Genomic DNA, 18,372 nt, shown 5'->3' with positions numbered 1-18,372 from the left:
CTCAAAGACACTCTACATGGTATGTACATTATTCATTCACTCCATACTTGGTAAGGTGAGTGTGTTTGAAGTGTGCAACATGAGGCTGCCAGTCTCAGCCATCATTCCTCCTGACACTGACATTCAATCGCGCACTCATTTGCACAGGCAATGTGGGTGAGGTGTCTTGCCTAAGGACACAACGACAGTGTACACATGTGCCTGAGCCAGGAATCAAACCGCCAACCTCTCGATCATATGACTACCCGCTCAACCACCTGCGCCACCGTCAACTTTTTTGCCTGTCACCCAAGAAACCTTCAAGATTCAAGATTCAAGATTCAAGATACTTTATTGTCATTATGCGAGCATAATAAAATCGTGAGAAGGCCCACGGCTTAAGGCACACATCATAACAAACTTGACCTTGACCTTAATCCACACAAAGATATTCTTGAACTGTTCTTTTCAGTTGAATCACCATTACATTCTAAAATCCATATTGTTCTACAATGTTTCTTCCGTGTGGTAACGACAAACGCCTCAAGGCAGTTGTCATTAAAAGCAATAGTTGCATTTGTCATTAGCACTTTTACAAACCGGTTCAAGCAGCAGAGTGCAAGGGAACAAAGACATTCCACTTTGAGATCCACTAATAATCCTTATGGTTATTATTGCGCTTGGAATGACGTGCACATTCATTAACACATCCAGTCAAATTGGGTCCTCCTGCGCATTGCTTTAATATCCTTATATTTGTGAGTAATGTTAGATCTTCGACATTTCCTCTCTCTCCTTTGGAATGAAAATCAGAAGAAAAATCACGAATGTTTAAATTTTAAACTTGCGTTAAACAGGGAAAAAGTTAATAAAGTCATAAAAGAGAAATTATTCCTGATAAAATCGTATAATTTCAAACTAGACTCGCGGGCCACATTGGGTTCTAAATTTGACAGAGGGGCCAGGAACAGATGGATAGTGTGTTTGCGTGAACTAATATAAATGACCTGGGTTGAATCTAGCCCATCTCTCCACCCATATGTATGAGGATTTGTCCTCGGCTGACAGATTTCTACATTAAAGATCTCAAATTGGGCTATTAAATCTTTTCCAAAACATTTTTTTTTTGCATTTGTATAATGAAATAAACAACAATAAAATCCCAAGAAGCAACACACAGTGTGGGATTTTATGTTCTGGAGAACATAAACTGTCAAATGAAGGCCAGCTTTTCCTCCATCGCTGGCATATCTCTGCCGTTCCGTTCCGTTCCGCTCCGTTCTCTCTCTCTCTCTCTCGGCGCAGCCCCAGCTGGACGCGGGCACGCCCCCTCACCCACGCACAGACGCGTCTCACAACATGTGTTTAACAGATAAACATCAGTTAAACTTTAACTGATCAACACACACGCATCCACACACATTCAACGCTGCACGCACACTGATACGCAGAGTTGAATAATTTCATGTCATATAATTTCATTAAATATTTTGTAGATACGCAGATTATGTGTGGTCTCCCCGTTTTGTCATAAACTGATGAGCCAGGTTTGTGACAATATGTAAAAAATGCTGGTACGAATTTTTAAACAAAACACGTTAAATGTTGCCAATCAAATGATGAATAAGCTGTTTGTTCATTTATTTGTAAATCTGACTGTGCCTCACCAGACACGAACCCCACCGCACATCACTGTCTCGGTTGCTGTGGAAAGTTTCTGTGTTTGCTTTATTGCACCCGAACAAATCTCTCTTAGGGGCAATGTCGCAGTCAGTTAAAGAAGAAAATACTCGACCAAAATAGTTGTATGACAGAACATTCCCAAAATGAGTGTAACAATACACTAATCCTTCAGCCAATTTACCACATAGTGTTTTATTACCTGATTATTTACATGTTGAATTTCCCCGTGTGTACTTTTGAAAGACAACTTAATGTCCACTGCATTTTATAGAAATGTTATTAGGATTTTTATTTTGTTTATTCTTATTTGTCTCTGCTCTTTCTCCTCCTCACCACTAGGTGTCCCCATGTTTCCACCAACACCCTAACTCACTCCGGAAGTGAAGATACAGTTTCCCTGTGTGATGCACGTGAGAAGGAAAAATAAGAGGGACAGAAAATGGACATTACAGAAGTTCCTCTGAGTCAAGAAACCAAAAGAAAGAAAAAGACAAATAAGATGTCGAAGAAGAGGAGAGCCACCCAGGAGGGGACTGAAGGAGGAAACGGAGTTAAGAACGAGGAGGAGGTGAAGATGGAGACGCTAGAGCCTCCAGCATCGGCCTTTCCCCCCAGCTTCAGTGTATCCGAAATCAAAAATAAACAGCGAAGACACGTCATGTTCATGAAACTGAAGCAGGACAAAAGAAAGGTAGAGACGTTCGTCGTAGTAAACTGCACTTTACTGCACACACAGTCTCATGCGACAGTTCGGCATTTAATATTTATACCTCTGTTATTAAGTTCAGGTCTGACAAATTACAACAGCACCAAAACCATTATAATCTTTCAGGTGTCATAAGTGGTTGATACAGTTTGGTTTGGTTTGGTTGGTGCTCATTACAAGTCATTTCAGAGCTACGATATCACTCAGGATCAGAAACTGGGCATATTCATCATAGCACCATATGCATGTCGTCATTCTGACATCATAGCACCATATGCATGTCGTCATTCTGACATCATAGCACCATATGCATGTCGTCATTCTGACATAGCAACCTTTTATTGGTGTCCCATATCTTTGTGTTTTCATATGGATGGTTTATTTTAATAAGGTACTAGTCATCCTTTGTCATGGTTACTTCCCTTAAAGTTCTGCTTCCAAACCCAAGACTGCAAACAAAGATCAGTCAAGTGTGACTAAAATATCCAATTATCCTGAAACCAGCCCAAACTATAGATAAATAGAAAGGTTTTCTCATTGTTTCCAAAAGTGATGGTATTTAATTCAAAGAACGGTGTATTCCATGTTGTTGTCTGTGAATATAAAGAAGCAATCTCCACATTGATCAATAAGGTGATGGATGTGTCTTCATATTTCAGCAAAAGATGCAGCTGAAGAAAAAGAAGAAAAAAGAAAGGGCTGCTTTAGGGGACAAGGTGAGTTTTCTTTTTTTATATTCTTTCTGTTGACATTATCTGTCAAAGACAGTTAATGAAGATGTTTGTATTTGGAGTCTATTGTTTAAATGTATTCTGTTGCTACTGAAGGCACCTCCAAAAGAGGTCCCAAAGACAATAGAAAACCAGAGGGTGTACGATGAGACAACGGTTGACCCCGAAGACGAAGAGGTAGGAACCACTTTCGGTTGCATCTGATTTTATTTGAAATAGATTTGCAGTAATTTTTGTGCTTCTGCCAAACAGGTTGCATTTGATGAGGGAACCGATGAGTTCTCTGCATATTTCAACAAGCTGACAAACCCGAAAGTGCTCATCACAACATCAGACAGACCCAGAGGCGTGGGTGGCTGCTGCTTGTCTTTTTTGCTTTATGTTGTTTTTCCCCATATCAGGAGTGGGTCAGGATTCCAATGCGTCGATCACTGTCGGGATGAAGAGGCAAAGGGAGCCTGACAATGGTCTTGTGTAGAATAACCTCTCCAGTCTGATTGGATTATTGGGCGATAGAATAGTTCCTGCAACAAACATTTTGGCATTTACCTCCGAGTATGAACTGGAGGCTGCAGAAAAGGATTTCTCCTTCATTATTTTCCTCCTCCTTAGCTCATTGGTTGTTTTCTGTATGTATTTATTGCAGAGGACAGTGAAGTTTTGTCAACAGCTGGCCACAGTGATCCCAAACGCCCATGTGTACTACAGAAGAGGTTTGGCCCTGAAGAGGGTCATTCCCCAGTGTGTTGCCAGGAACTTCACCTACCTCATGGTCATCAACGAGGATCGCAAAGTGCCCAGTATCCTCAGAGCCAGCTATGTCAGGAGGAGGATGCGCAATGTTATCCAGTATTGATGCCCTTGTGGTGATTTGGATATGGAATTATTCAGACTTGAGTAAAGCTGTGCAGTTTTGAATCTTTTATGGAGGATAGAGACCAAGTTTACCAGACGAAAGTACAGTAAAGATGGATTTGCTAAAGTTGTGGAACAGCGAAACACTGAAAATGTGATGTTAAGCTTGAATGTCCATCCCTTAACCCGGGCATGAAGATGGTTTGGTTCTCTGTCATCTACCCGATGGGCCGACGGCGCACTTCAAAGTCAGCAACGTTCGACTGCGCAAGGAGATGAAGGTGGGTCGATTGTTTGCTTTAAACACAAATCTCTGTTTGTTTTTCTTAATTTTACACACAAAAAGGACAAACATAATTGGATTTGAAGCAGTACATGTAGATCTAAGAGGAAGTGCGTAGCATCTAAAACTCCGGTCCAAGAAGAACTTTAATAAAGTTTAGCCTCAGAGATAAAATTATGACAGTCGATTCATGATTGGGAATGTTGATTTTATTCCATGATGCTATTCTTTAGCAACTCTAAGCGCCGCAGCGTCTGCTCCCGTCATAACTGCAGCGATTCTTCTTTGCAGAGACGAGGCAAAGATCCGACCGAACACTCTCCAGAGGTGATTCTCAATAACTTCTCCACACGTCTGGGCCACAGCATCGGCCGGCTGTTCGCTGCGCTCTTCCCACAAGACCCACAGTTTGTTGGTCGACAGGTCGCCACCTTCCACAACCAGAGAGACTTCATCTTTTTCAGGTTCCACAGGTGAGTGTTTTCAATGTGAGACTTTTAAGTGACCTTGATTCCATGGAATATAACCCCCCCCCCCTTCCTCCAATGTGTTTACCGAGGTTTGACTTTAATTTAGGAGGCTAAATGAACAATCTATTCTATCAAGGTACATCTTCAAGAATGAGAAGAAAGTTGGCATTCAAGAGCTGGGACCCCGATTCACCCTCAAACTCCGCTCTCTGCAGAAAGGCACCTTTGACTCAAAGTTTGGAGAGTACGAGTGGGTCTTGAAGGTGAGTCTTTGAGCACTCCCAGGAGTGAGACAAGGAGCGATGTCACTGCGTCGTACATTTAACTCAAAAGTTAAAAATGTTTGTGAAACTTTGTACACGCAAGCAGTCGCAAATGGAACTGATCAATAGATTTTTCTTTTACTCAGTGTTCCATTTCCATGGTTGTATTTTGAACTAGAAAAGTACAGAGACAAACCTCCCCCAAGCAGCTCCTTCCCCTCGTAATTGGATTTACAGCAAAACATGATCGTCTTATTAAAATTTTTAGATTCGATGTTTTTGCCTTGTTGCATTTCACTCAATCAATTCAGTAATATGTTTTTGTCTTTCTTCCATTATATGTAAAATGTAAGTTTTCTGCGAAGCAAATAATACTTTTTCTGTTTCCAGCGCCACGAGATGGATGCCTGCAGGAGAAAGTTCCAACTTTGAAATGAACAGTGGACAGAGACAGTCTTGGTTACTATCCAAAGAGTTACCGACATTTGTACAAATGGACTTCATGCTGAATATTCATGTTCTTTGTGGATGATTTCAATCCTTGTACTGCACCTAAGTGGAGACCAAAGCGTGGTTTGGTTCTATGAAATTGTCCGTCATTTGACCGCGCCATTAAAATATTGGCTGGCCTTTAACTCAGGAAAAGGAAAGACTTCCAATTTCTTGAATGTAACAGCGTAAAACCTATACGAATTACGACCTCTAGTGGTAAAAGTATGTAAACGCATGTCTCAGTTTCAGACTTAGTAATAGGAAAAGACTACTGTACTTTCAAATGCAGAACTTGTAAAATAAACATTATGAAAGCAAATGATGAGGAAAATTATACAATGTCCACCTACTAAAACTTCATTAGCCTCACTTAACTATTTCACATTAAATCGAATTAATTAAATTAATTTAAACACACAAAATACCAAGTATAGTAACCGAACATATGTGCACAATGGATTAAACTTGCAGGCTAGTGACTGATAGCCACAGATGCCTCTTCCTGGAGCAATTATCGTCAGCACCAGAGCAACCACTGCCGGCACTCGCATAAAGGAACTGCTGAATGACGGGCTGTGTTTGATGACACCAGACTGATTCTTTACAGTCCCCGCCTTTATGGCAAGAAAAGGCTTCCTGCACACAAGCTGAAAGGGGACCTAGCCCCTGTCCATTTGTGCCTTCTTAAACTGAGGGGGATGATGATGGACCTGTCCCGTAAGTCAGGCCGATATCCTGAGGAAGGAAGACCGACCAGTTGCAAGGTACTATTCAGCACTAAAAAGCTAAAAACCGTGACTGTTTTCATGGATATTTTATATTTGGTTTGTTGTTGTGTGGGTTTAGTTTGTGGAGCTACATGTACTGTATGTGCCAGATGACCAGTGGAATGTGAAGCTCAATAAGATCCCTGCTGAAGCCATTGAGAACTTCATATCTGCTGGCTTCATCAGGTAAAAATACTTTAAATCTATCAGTTGTTTCAGGACATTAAAATCCATGGATGAAAATGTATATTATAGAGAAATGCAAAGGATTTAAGTTTATGATGTGAAAAGATACTGACCTTGTTGCTTTGAGATTTTATCATTATTGATAAGGAGTAAAGCGTTCCATACTACAATTAAAGAAAAAATATATATACTGCATTCTAAAACATTCCTTCGTATAACAAACACATTTAAATACAAATAAAAGAATAACAGACAGAGAATATACTTTCAAAGTGATACATTAGTGTTTCAGCATGTAAGTAGTGCAATTTAGTACTTACTAACTTACAATAGTTATCAATTACTTAGTAAAATTAGAGTGCAGAATATGTAAGTTTTCCTGTGTTAAATCCTAATTTATTAAATGAATTGAAGCTCCTCAGCGAATAATTAGTGTCCACAGAGTTTAAACTGTGACAGGTGACTAGAATCCACTGAAAAACTGGCGAGAAACTGTTTCACCATCTTTCTCCTGCATTATCTCCTGTTAAATCTTGTAATGAGATCTTTATTATTATTATTTGTTGTTAGGGTTGAGTTTTCTCAAGATCTTGTTTTCATCACTGTGATGCAAGGGTCGATCCTGATGTCACCCTGAAAACTCTGAGGCGCAATCTGGGACACCTTCTCTGTTCTGAGAGGAACGTCAAAAAATTCTCCTTCCTGAAATGTGTTGGCCGTAGTTTGGCACTGGTGAGTGCAGCTGGCTGTTGATTGTGGTTCTCTTTTGCTGGTTGAGCTCCGCCAAGCAGTAAAAAAAAGTGTCAAGTGTGTGTGTGCGCGTGTGTGTGTTTTTTATTATTACAGGTCAAGAGCAAACAGGAGAGGGATCTGAAAGTGAAAACATTCGCTCCACCATATGTATGTAGAATCCATGTTCTATATTAACATTCAACAGTTTCCTGCTTAAAGTCTTTGGCACAGTTTTACACCAATAAAATATAAATATTCTACAGTATAGCTGTATTTTCTTCTTTTAATCTAAATGCCTATAAACCATATTTACTGTCAAATTGTAAGGTTCTTGCCTCGTGTCCTTTGTCTCTTAGTCTTACTTGTAGTGCTGCATTATATGTCAATATTTTGTCGCTAACGCCCTGTTATCACTTGTCTTCAGGCCCCGCAGCCGGAGCTTTACCTGCTGCCCATCGTGGAGAACAGCAGCAGTGCTGACTCCCAGTCCTTTACTGCAGATGCCAGCAGCAGCTCCTCAGACCACCAGCCCCATTACCACCCTCCTGAGACTTGCGACAAGCCAGCAGGAACAAAGGGGCCTATTAAATTCCCACTCATCCCCAAATGTTCCCATCAGCCACCTCCTACTCGGAGCCTGGAAGAAGAGGAAGAGGAGGACGATGAAGAGCAATGCTTTAGTACTTCAGAGGCAGAAGGAGAAAATGAAGAAGCGTGTCTCTCTTCTAAAAAGTTAAAATGGGCAGTGCAGGAACGTTGTCCAGAGCAGCCTCACAACCGAAGGGCAGCGCAGTCTGTTCCACAGAATAAAGGAAAAAGTAAAAGTACAACATGAAACTTTTGTTCTGCAACAAAAACTGTGTCCTCCACTCTTGTGCATAAATTATTTTGTGCAGGTTGTTTATCTTAACTTAAAGCTTGCTAATAGTGATCATGTTTTGGAAGAGTTTTTGTCACTCATTTTTACTGACCAGATATTTTTCTAAGCAAATCTTCACTGAAAACCCCCAAATTCTTTTTTCTAAAAACTTGTGTTCAAGCACAAATAATATATATATTTCAGCCATGAAAATAATCCCTTTCCATTTTTTTGTGCCATTCATTTTTAATGCCAACCTTCTGGCTCTTACACATCGGCTCTTGGGGTTCTTTATATCTCCAGCTGTACAACAACATGAAGCTTCTTCAGCTCTGGTGAAGGAGTTTCAGGGGCCGGCAGAAGCGTGCAGGGAGAAGGAGAAGCACCACAGACCGAACAGAGCAGTCAGAGATTCAGGAGCCCCATCTATGGAGGAAGGAGATTCAGGCTTCTCTCTCACAGACAGGTCGTGTGCAGCTTGGGCACCAAGCTGAAGCAATGACGAGTGCAGTACTTGTACTTGGCAGTGACTGTGAGTACTGCTGCTGGTGGATGTTCTAATTGTGTGTTTGTTTGCAGACTTGGGAATTCAAAAAATCAACCGAAGCCCAACGATAACCCAACAAGTGAAGTAATTACAGCATCACACGCCTAAATTACAACGGATCATTTTCAGTGTACTGTATAATTTTCTCCAAATTCTACTCTGGGTGTGGCCGTAGTGCCGTGTGTGAGGTCTTGGGTGGACACAGAGCTGTATATACAGAGATATTCAAAGTCCAGTGAGAGGAAGACTTTTGTATTTATTGCTTATTTTAAGGTGACAGAAAACCCAGTGTCCCCGTCGCTGCCTGCAGACCAAACCTCGCCCCATGCAGATACGCACTCAGCTCACACGAACAGTAAGCAGGCCACATGCGGAAGATGAATAATCATTGGTATTACCTTATTCATTTCTTTTTATTACGACTGAAAGGGATTGTTTGTTTCAGGAGAGGAACTGATTGAGGAAATCAAGCTGATCAGGGATCAGAGAAAGCAGCTGGAGTGGATGAGGCAGGAGCTGCTGAGAAAAGGAAAAGACTTGTTGTCTCAAAACAGACACCGCAGGACCCAAGGTAAGACAAAGAAAATCTCACGGAGGATTATTGTAAATGATTATTATAGGTGCAAACAACCTGTGACCCCCAAGAAATGCCACCATAACCTTTAACATACTGTTAAGCTGACTCTGACCTTGATACATGGAAATCAATTATGGTCAAATGACGTTTCTGAACTTTTGAACAGCACGAGATGGTTGGAAAAAGAAATATTTTGAAACCAAGAAGGCCACAACACCCTTGGAGGAAAATCTGCAAACATTGATGGATGAGTTAGAGACATTTTATAACAAACTCTTGCACCAGCTCCAGGCCAGAGACAACAGAGGGAAGCCAAGACGACAAGGCAGGTCTTCCATAAAGGTAAACCCTAAGTCATTTTGGGGGGTTTCTACTGCATTGACAAAGAAAAGTTTGTATTCATATTCTTTTGACAGCTGAAGTTTGGAGTCTTGAAGACCTCGGATGCTCTGACTGACAATTAGAAATGATGATAGATCTTTTTCACAATATAAATTTTGATTTAATGTGACAGATGTTAATATTATGGCTAAATTTTAATCTCACTATTTACAAGTGAGCCAGAAAGAACAAGAATCTCTTTCTGCACTAGAGACGCTATATTGAAACAGACCTAGGGTCAAAGCTACACCGTTGTGGATACAGAAACATATTCAGATCTTTTTTTCAACCTTCAAATTGAATTTCAGAATGAGCTCATCATTCAGATCATGACAGAAACCTATGAGATTGACAACTTCAAGAAGAAGATAGAGGATGCTAAAATGAAGCTGGTAACAGAGATAAAGGTAAATGAAACACTGCACCATATGCTATCTTCATGCTAGTGTGTTATGTAATGAAACCATGGTCATTTTCTAACGCATGTGCTGTGTATAGTTGAGGAATCAGGCCGCCACAGAGCTGAGGGCCCTGAAGGCTGAGCTGGCCCAGAAGAACCAGTTGTCTCATGCTGGTGCCACAAGAGACGGAACACAAGTCCAAGGCGCTGCCATCTAACAGTCAGCAGGCAGAGCTGGGGAGTCGCTGCTTTCCATGCAGGCCTGCAGGCTGCATGTCTCAGGAGAGGGAATGAAACGTGTCGTGTCATTTCTTAATGTAGATAGTAATGACTCTCCAAATTTTCAGGCATTGAATTGTTGCAGAAGGAGAAAGAAATAATCCCAATATCTTTAATTGGTTACATGATTGAAAAATTCAGCACATTTTTTCTTTATAAATACAAAGCACATAAAATCACAGTGAGCTCATGAATGGGAAATCAAAAATACGGTGTCGTGTACTTGACATTGTCTAAAAGAATCACGCTTATTTCAGACACAGTGCAATGTAATGTCAGAGCTGTAACTACAGTCACAGACAATGGCAATAAAAGCCATAACAGCCTGGGCAGTGCAAATATTTCCAGAAGGAAATTACCCCCCACCGCGCTCATTTAATACGATAAAAAGCAATATACCCAGAAGTTACATTCGTTTCTACAGGAATGGTAACTGTACCCCAGCTAGCATCCTAAGAGTACATTCCACATCACTGCGGTCTGTTGCTTGGCGACAGGTTCATCACTGTAGTCCAGGATGTTGCCATTCCACATGCCGATGCCCCTCAAACCGTTAGACTTCACATAGTTCGCCTTGGGACAAATGCTTTGTGGGTCGTCATACCAAACCTGATGAATGTGTCCGTTTGAGTCCTGTGGAAATCCAAGATGCAGATGACAAAATGAGAGCGACGATGCGGATTGTGCGAAAAGAATTTAAGACCGACCACCAAGGCATTCAACGGGGAGCAATTTATTGCCGTTTCTACGGAGTGAGCCGTTTTGTTTGGGAAGTGACGCCGTGGCAGTCGGAGCCAACACTCTGAATAAACAACCCCTGCTTGAAATGCCTGCCTGGTTTGTCGAGTCGTAATAAACTACATACAACAGTCAAGCCTGAACATAGAAGAAAGACAAATAATCCATAAAATAAGGGCTTACTTTGCTAACCATTAAAACACTCAGCCAAACACGGCTGCAATACAAACTATAAAACCAGGAGAATGTACCTTGTAATTGAAGTAAGGGGCCTTCTGCTTGTCGTCCCAGAGCCTGCCGGACAACGACGTATTGACCTGCTTCGTGATCCATTTGTACGTTTTCTGTTTTCCAGCTGCATCGCTGCAGGGGGCCCCACGGAAAGGAACTTTAGCTATAGAACATATTCCCTCCTGGTAGGGGAAAATAAGACAAGATAGCTGAAAGACAGAATCGTGTGCAGCCAAATGAAAGGATTGTAAATATAAAACGGCAGCGGCATCGTTTACTTCCAATTTATTCTGAGATGGAACATTGGTGTTTGCAGCCATGCAGGGGGGGGGGGGGGTGATAATGATGATGAAGATGTTTTACTGAAGCTGATGGGCGTCATCGGGTTTAAAGGTCGGTCGTTATGTATTAACCAAGTGAAATGACCATTAGATGGTGCAATATGACAAGTTAAAGCATCACCCTGTTTACAACTCAGAGGTAAAATGCCGTGCACAGGAGAAACTAAAACACCGTAAACAATACAGTGTGTACGTGTAAAGTACAATTACAGAATAAAATGTCACACACACACATTTGAGTTACGAGCTCGGTCCAGGAACGAATTATACTCGTTTGTCAATAAGGTATTTCATTCCAATTCATTTTCTAACCGCTTATTCCGTTATCGGGTCGCAGGCCAAGCCGGAGCCAATCCCAGCAGTCAATGGGCGAGAGGCAGGGGACACCCTGGACAAGCCGCCAGTTCATCGCAGGGCCAATAAGGTATTACTGTACTTAATTGATCCACAAAGGAAAACCTGGGACTCTCCGGAGGGGAATTTGGGATATGAAGGACCTCACCAGCGTTATCCAATGAGAGATTCAATAACCCACTTTTTCACTGTCTAGATTTGAATGAATAATATCCTACCTGTGAGAGGTTGAGGCATGGATAGTCGTAGCCGTACCATGGCAACCCCATCACTAACTTCGTCGGCTTGATTGTCAAATTCAAATACTGTTCATAACCTTAAAGATAAGAGATTTTTAACATTGTCAAAGATGTCCTGCATCGAAAAGATGATTCTGACTAAATAAACAAACGACTGGAGAGCTAACCATTAAGTGTTTGGGAGAGTGGGGCGTTTGCCTTTGCCGTACAGTCACCAATCATCTGGCTCTGTTCGTCATAGGACATCACAAACAACAGGTCGCAGGACTCCGCGATGGCAACATAATCGTAGCAGCGCTTGTCGATACATTCTGGTGACCAGGCGACATCAAAAGAGACCTGGAGATCAGGATCAGATAAAAAAAAAGAATCAGTGAGATGATCTTCAATATATAACACGGTCGAGAAGAGGCTTACAATTGTCCACGTATTTTAGTTCCACTTTAGGTGCTATAGCTGCTTGAGATTTTTATATGAAAAAAGGAAGCGGGGCAGCCAAACCATGTCGCAGGATGTTCTTTACCTGGGAACCTGGGATCTCCCTGTGGAAGGCCTCAGTGGACTCTCTGACCAGGTCTGTCAGAGCCTGGTACTCTGGTGAGCCCTGCTCGACTGGCTGCTCAATATCAATGTTGAGCCCATCCATAAATTGAGACTTGGCCAATTTGACCTTCTCTGTAATCCACGCTGTCCTGTTGTCTTGATCCACAATGTAGGGGACGGGAACGTCACCTTTTCCCACCATGAAGGAAAAAGACATCAACAGAATTATAAGGAAGTACAGACATCCATTCTTTTTCTTCTTTTTTAAATCACTGGGGTCGAACGGCGCTGAAGCTTATCCTAGCGGTGTCCAACCTGAGGACAATTTAGACTCACCAATTCATCCATAGTAGATGCTGAGGAAGTTGGAGAACCAAAGAAGTAGTAGAAGTAGCCAAAATGTAAGGAGCACGTTGAGTAATCTAATACTAGTTTTATTGGTATTGTTAAATGTCGATGATTTATGTACGAAGGACTTTGAACGGAAACAAGAACGCAAGGGCTTTTTTGAAATGCTCCTCTTAGACAGGATGTTTGACTGTACTTGTACTGTAATACATGCTACTGTTTGACTGTACTTTTACTCTAACATTCTATCTAATAAATATATTCATCATCATCATCATCAGGAAATTACTTTACACCTTAGTGAAATTTGAAGAAATGAGGAAAAAGTGGGAGCATTTACAACAACAGGCACATATTTGTGGGTGTATCTTCAGATTTTGGACTGAGCTGCTGCCAGGAAGGGAAACGGTCCTATTCAACCACAGCTATTCAGACTGTAAAGAAGTGAGACATGTGCTCTACCTTTGAGGACAACGCGTGCACCTTTAGAGTGAGCGTGACACATAAGTTCAGCGTCATATTGTCCAAACGTGGCTACGGTTGTTATCATGTTCCAGTTGTAGGACTTCCATGTCTTTCCACCCACGTCAAACACAAACACCTGAAAGAAACACAAACACACGAGATTCACTGCTCCTATTTAAATTAGCCAATCAATCATATAGTCCAGCGCGTAAAATGTCAAAATGTAAAGTTTATCACAAGATCAAACTATAGTCTGATTTTATAATTATTGTGGTGAGATGCTAAAAGCACAGCACTCGAGTGTTGGCTAAAAAACTTAAAGTGGATTATCTGATCATTCACCAGCCAATCGATGGATATCTTTTATCGATGTGATAAAGTCGCAACGGAAAATACTTTTTGAAATTTCTCATTGTATTTTACTCGAAGTTCGGTCGATATTCTTAGCTTGTATATATTAATTAACCCATTTCACATTTGCATCACAATCAAAAACACAACAAGTTATTGGAAAATGTATAGATTTTAGTTCAATCATAATCAGAATACTTTAATAATATCATAGGGAAATTATGTCAGGAGCTTCCACAATGCCCTTTTTATTTCATAATGTCGTTTTTCAGCAGAATGACTTTGTAAAAACGTTCTTTATGTCATAAAATCTTGGAAAATAAAGTCATTATTTTAAAAAGGATAGCATTGTTAAAATAATCATTATGAAATGTTTAATTATAATGAAATAATAATAATAATTAGATATTAAAGAATAATAAAAAGCTATTTCATAATAATATTACCTTATTTTACAATTTAATGGCCATATCAATATATTTGTCTGTCGTTTATCAAAATGGTATTCATTTTAAAATGATGTTTTTATTTAATTTTGAATATTTGGGGTGTCCATAATGGGCAGGTGAGGTGTATTTCTAATTGGTGATCGGCCTGAAAACTACAATCGGTGCACCCCAAGTATCACCATACATATATCGATTATAATGAATTTTTATTATGTATTTGTGATCGATTGATCGTAACTCACTGTTTTGTTTGTTGTTCCTTCATGAACACTTTCCCTTTACACCATAAGCCATAGCCGTCTTATCGATCGCAAAAGATTACCAGAAGGCATTTAAACAATTGACTCTGTGCTCAAAATGTGCTTGATTATGTTATGTGTTTCATATGAGGGTTCAACGACACCAAACAAGAGCCACGAGGGCAGGCAGTGTTTTTGATTATCGATCTGTCGATTCGACAACGTCACCTCGAAGTCTCTCTCCTCCCGGATTTGGTGGCAGAGCTCCGGGCTCTCGCACGGACAGAGGTCGGCCCTGCATACCAGGAATGTCGACGACAACACTAGGAGAAACCAGGACATGTTAGTTGTAAGCGGAAGTTAACAGAAACCCACGTGACCGGATACAGGAGTTGTGTCGTCCGGATGTGCCGCGACAAAATGTAACAAAATGTATCGACTTGTTGCGGCTTTGCTGTCGCTGTGCCGACGGGATTTCCGCTTTGCTCCCATTCATGGATCGTTCTCGGAAATGTGTGAATGAATCCATTTTTATTGTGTTATTTCATATGATTGAACACTTTGGTTAACAAAATCCCACATAAACATTTTAACTCTGAATTTTATTACATACAAATTTGCTATAATTTACATGCCAACACTTGAGCATTTACACAAACAAGCAGAATTTGAACCCTGCATCAACAACTTCACTCAGCGAACAAATTGAGACAATTATTATACAAAGATGATCATAGTTTAAGTAAGAGACTAGCAATTGAATAAAGATTAAATATTATTTCACAGGCTAAGGGTGGGTTTACAGCATGCAAGTTTTTCCATCTTTTTTTTCAATTTTTTTTTTACCCGCAATGATTTTAGATCTACAGCAGAGGACACTATTGAGTGACCAACACAGTGTCAATACAGTGTCGACACAGTTTGTGTAATGTGTATCATTAACCCATCACTACCTGCAGCGTTATCATTTTTAACAGATGCAGCAGTATTATGATCTTACCTGAAGTACTACGTGAGGGGCCCGCATGTACATTAAGTTTTCACTTTATTATTAGAAGTTTGAATAAATAGTTGAAAATAATTATAATCCTCTTCCATAATCATCTGAATACAGAATCCGTTGATGTTATTACTTATCATGATCCGATGGGGGGATACAATCTAAGGGGAGACCTAAATTTAAAGTAGATGAATTATTGAGTCTGAATTGCCATAAAGCGTGAATGTGCGTGTGAAGAGTTGTGTGATTCTACATCAGTCCTGTGATGAGCTGGCATCCTGTCCAAGAGGGCACCATTTCGTTTTTCCTGGAATAGGCTCCAACCCCCCCCCCCCCCTCAGAAATAGAGGACTTTAGAATAAATATCTGTTGTTATCCTTATTAACACATAATCCATGTACAATAAAAGGTAGTATGAGAGTAGTAGAATATGATAAAAAAATAAATATATAAAACAATATCAGAAAAATATTATATATATTATATATAAAAGCAGAACAATATAATCCAATATTATATATAATATTATTAACAAATGTTAATCTATACACATATTCTGCACTATTACACTAAAGTTGTACTATTATTTGTGGAAAGGTAAATATGAGTTACTTAAAAAAAAGCAGGATGGCTGACCATTTGATTTGAACTTGTTCCAGTTTTCAAGAATGACCAAACATCACATGGATTTTGTGAGTAAAGTTGAAGGATGCAGAAAGATAAATGTAGTTTCTACAATTAAAACAATGTTCTGCACTTAGTATATTATAAATTATACTATGCAGGGGTCAGAAGAAGGGCACTACTCTTTTTAAAAGTGTAATTTGTGGCTTGCCATCATAAAGACCATTCTTCATATTGTTAAAACATATTAAGATCATCCAGTTTATAAATGTTGTCATTTTTGAGATTATATGCAGACAAGGTAAAGACAAAAAAAAAGACATTTAATTGAAACAAACAAATTAAGGGAATTGAAATATAGAAGAAAAGTCTAAAATATCATAAAATGAAATACTCAAGTCCTTCATGTTTGCAATGAAGTAAATGTACATGATCATATCCTACAGCACTGCCTGTTATATTCTGTATTATATTGAGACTGTAGAGTTTGCTTGAAGATAAATAAACAGGAGGGGATAAAGTGAATGCTTCACTATTTCTAAACCTCATCTGATTGAACAATTAATGGCATAACGTCATCTTTCTCTGAAGTGTGAGCACATTTTGCAAAATCTGAAACAAAGGGAGAGTTTATGCAGGGAAATATTTGCACACCAAATATTTGATTAGGAATTATCTGAAGATTTTCAAGGCATCAATAATTTTGTGACCATTTATTTTATATTTAAATTATCTTATTTTGCTTTAGTCAAGACCATATATTTTTCTTATGGCTATTTAATAATTATGGTAGACTAAATAAGGAAAAAATCGACTTGGATTTATTTAACATGATCTCATCATTGCTGTGTTACAGCTTTAAAGCTGTTAAAAAAACATCGACTTGGATTTATTTAACATAATCTCATCATTGCTGTCTTACAGCTTTAAAGCTGTTAAAACAGACATCAAATCTTGTTTCGGGAATGAAAGGGTTTTAGAAATAAGCAACAATTAGTTTATGTATGTAATGGTTAAGTACAGTTTTGATAACTAAACTATTAGCCTACTAAATCTGCTCATCGTGGTTTAACTTTTTTCCTGGCAATATCAAATGTGTGCCTGACATTCGGACATACAATGACATTATGAATAAAATGTATTTTAATTATGATGTGTCATAAGTTCTTATTTGCTGGACATGAATCTGTTTTTTAGTTGAAAAACGCACCATCTTTATCACATTCATCATGATTTGACACTGTCTGATTTCCAATTTCAACAGTCGTGACCATGAATGTTGCATAAACCACGTGTTGGACCCTTTCCACTGGAGAGTCAACATTTTCTAGATTAAGTTGACATGAAACAGTGACATTCTATTGAAAGAACAGAACAGCCCATCTACTTTTTCTTGTCTTATATTTAATTTAAAATATTTTACTGTAAAAAATATATTAAGCGTTATCATCTCCTCAGTGATTTTAAAAAAGTAAAAATTTTTATTCATTATTTAATTTATTCATTCATTCAATAATAAGACATGTAAATTCCATTTTAGATATTACTATCTAGCAATGTGAATAATGAAAAGTTAATAGGTAAATATTTTAATTGTGCAACATTTCATTTCATTTTCATTTTATTTATTCTTTCGCTTCTCTCATGCAGCAACAATGATACAAAACACAACACATTAATACAAAATAACAATGAAAAAAAAAAAAGGAGCAGGAAGAAGAAAATTACTGATGAACTCCGACCCCATTTTTATTTAAAAAAAACCACATTAAATGGCCTTTCACCGTCTTACAACATATAAATTATACACCAAGTACCAACAACTTCAATAACTGTACTCACATTATTTTTTTGTACATGCATATAAATTGCGCACAATATTGAGTTCCAATATTTCACACCAGCCACTGACACACACATTTGTTTAAGCGTAGTCCTTGTAGGGTGTTTGAAATCATACTTTCTTCTGCTTGTCTCAGTATTTATAGTTTGCAGTCCATTGTGGTAACTGATAGTGTTTTACCTTATATATAACCAATAATGTCTGTAAAATGATCATATCCTTTAATTTCAACAGTTGTGTAGTGTAACACGACATTATATAATTGCATAAAATAAAACATAATTATTTCTCTTCACATCAAAGGAGAGAACACATTTTTGGATCTGGGAAAACAGTCTATTTGTCCCAGGTCATGGGTCAGTTTGAGATAACTTGACATGTCCTCTGATATTATCACAGGACACGGTGATACAAATG

General features: G+C 39.1%; 3 protein-coding genes across 4 annotated transcripts; 2 read left to right on the top strand and 1 right to left on the bottom strand.

The window, feature by feature from the left end:
* Positions 1 to 2,067: 2,067 nt before the first annotated feature.
* Positions 2,068 to 5,772, top strand: rpf1 (ribosome production factor 1 homolog). The gene is made up of 9 exons (XM_068743389.1): positions 2,068 to 2,353; positions 3,028 to 3,084; positions 3,196 to 3,276; positions 3,352 to 3,447; positions 3,746 to 3,899; positions 4,153 to 4,235; positions 4,529 to 4,710; positions 4,844 to 4,970; positions 5,361 to 5,772. The coding sequence occupies exons 1-9, from the start codon at positions 2,102 to 2,104 to the stop codon at positions 5,400 to 5,402; spliced, it is 1,074 nt and encodes a 357-aa protein (XP_068599490.1). The 5' UTR covers positions 2,068 to 2,101; the 3' UTR covers positions 5,403 to 5,772.
* Positions 5,773 to 6,160: 388 nt separating this feature from the next.
* spata1 (spermatogenesis associated 1) lies at positions 6,161 to 10,129 on the top strand. The gene is made up of 12 exons (XM_068743560.1): positions 6,161 to 6,226; positions 6,309 to 6,415; positions 7,030 to 7,147; positions 7,262 to 7,315; positions 7,572 to 7,971; positions 8,310 to 8,472; positions 8,586 to 8,637; positions 8,827 to 8,908; positions 8,999 to 9,124; positions 9,297 to 9,472; positions 9,820 to 9,918; positions 10,010 to 10,129. Exons 1-12 carry the CDS (start codon positions 6,161 to 6,163, stop codon positions 10,127 to 10,129), a joined length of 1,563 nt encoding a protein of 520 aa, XP_068599661.1.
* Positions 8,985 to 14,830, bottom strand: ctbs (chitobiase, di-N-acetyl-). 2 transcript variants are annotated; one of them, XM_068743148.1, is made up of 8 exons: positions 14,717 to 14,830; positions 13,447 to 13,585; positions 12,617 to 12,825; positions 12,261 to 12,432; positions 12,073 to 12,170; positions 11,180 to 11,341; positions 10,630 to 10,823; positions 8,985 to 9,069 (listed from the first exon to the last, which is right to left on the bottom strand). In XM_068743148.1, exons 1-7 carry the CDS (start codon positions 14,828 to 14,830, stop codon positions 10,635 to 10,637), a joined length of 1,083 nt encoding a protein of 360 aa, XP_068599249.1. In that variant the 3' UTR covers positions 8,985 to 9,069; positions 10,630 to 10,634. The 2 variants fall into 2 exon arrangements, with proteins under 2 accessions (XP_068599249.1, XP_068599248.1); XM_068743147.1 differs by lacking the exon at positions 8,985 to 9,069 and having other exon boundaries at positions 10,291 to 10,823.
* Between the last annotated feature and the right edge of the window lie 3,542 nt (positions 14,831 to 18,372).

Source organism: Brachionichthys hirsutus, chromosome 9 (assembly GCF_040956055.1).
Source record: "Brachionichthys hirsutus isolate HB-005 chromosome 9, CSIRO-AGI_Bhir_v1, whole genome shotgun sequence".
NCBI lineage: Eukaryota > Metazoa > Chordata > Actinopteri > Lophiiformes > Brachionichthyidae > Brachionichthys > Brachionichthys hirsutus.
This window is presented reverse-complemented; position numbering and strand designations above follow the sequence as displayed.

Excerpts from the sequence above, each read along its gene's own strand:
- ctbs (XM_068743148.1), bottom strand. The coding sequence starts at position 14,830 with ATGTCCTGGTTTCTCCTAGTGTTGTCGTCGACATTCCTGGTATGCAGG. Across the intron at positions 12,826-13,446 it reads TGCACGCGTTGTCCTCAAAG|GTGACGTTCCCGTCCCCTAC; the intron begins GTAGAGCACATG and ends TGGTGGGAAAAG. Across the intron at positions 12,171-12,260 it reads ACTCTCCCAAACACTTAATG|GTTATGAACAGTATTTGAAT; the intron begins GTTAGCTCTCCA and ends CTTATCTTTAAG.
- spata1 (XM_068743560.1), top strand. The coding sequence starts at position 6,161 with ATGATGATGGACCTGTCCCGTAAGTCAGGCCGATATCCTGAGGAAGGA. Across the intron at positions 6,416-7,029 it reads ATATCTGCTGGCTTCATCAG|GGTCGATCCTGATGTCACCC; the intron begins GTAAAAATACTT and ends CTGTGATGCAAG. Across the intron at positions 7,148-7,261 it reads TTGGCCGTAGTTTGGCACTG|GTCAAGAGCAAACAGGAGAG; the intron begins GTGAGTGCAGCT and ends TTATTATTACAG.
- rpf1 (XM_068743389.1), top strand. The coding sequence starts at position 2,102 with ATGGACATTACAGAAGTTCCTCTGAGTCAAGAAACCAAAAGAAAGAAA. Across the intron at positions 3,448-3,745 it reads CATCAGACAGACCCAGAGGC|AGGACAGTGAAGTTTTGTCA; the intron begins GTGGGTGGCTGC and ends TATTTATTGCAG. Across the intron at positions 4,711-4,843 it reads ATCTTTTTCAGGTTCCACAG|GTACATCTTCAAGAATGAGA; the intron begins GTGAGTGTTTTC and ends TATTCTATCAAG.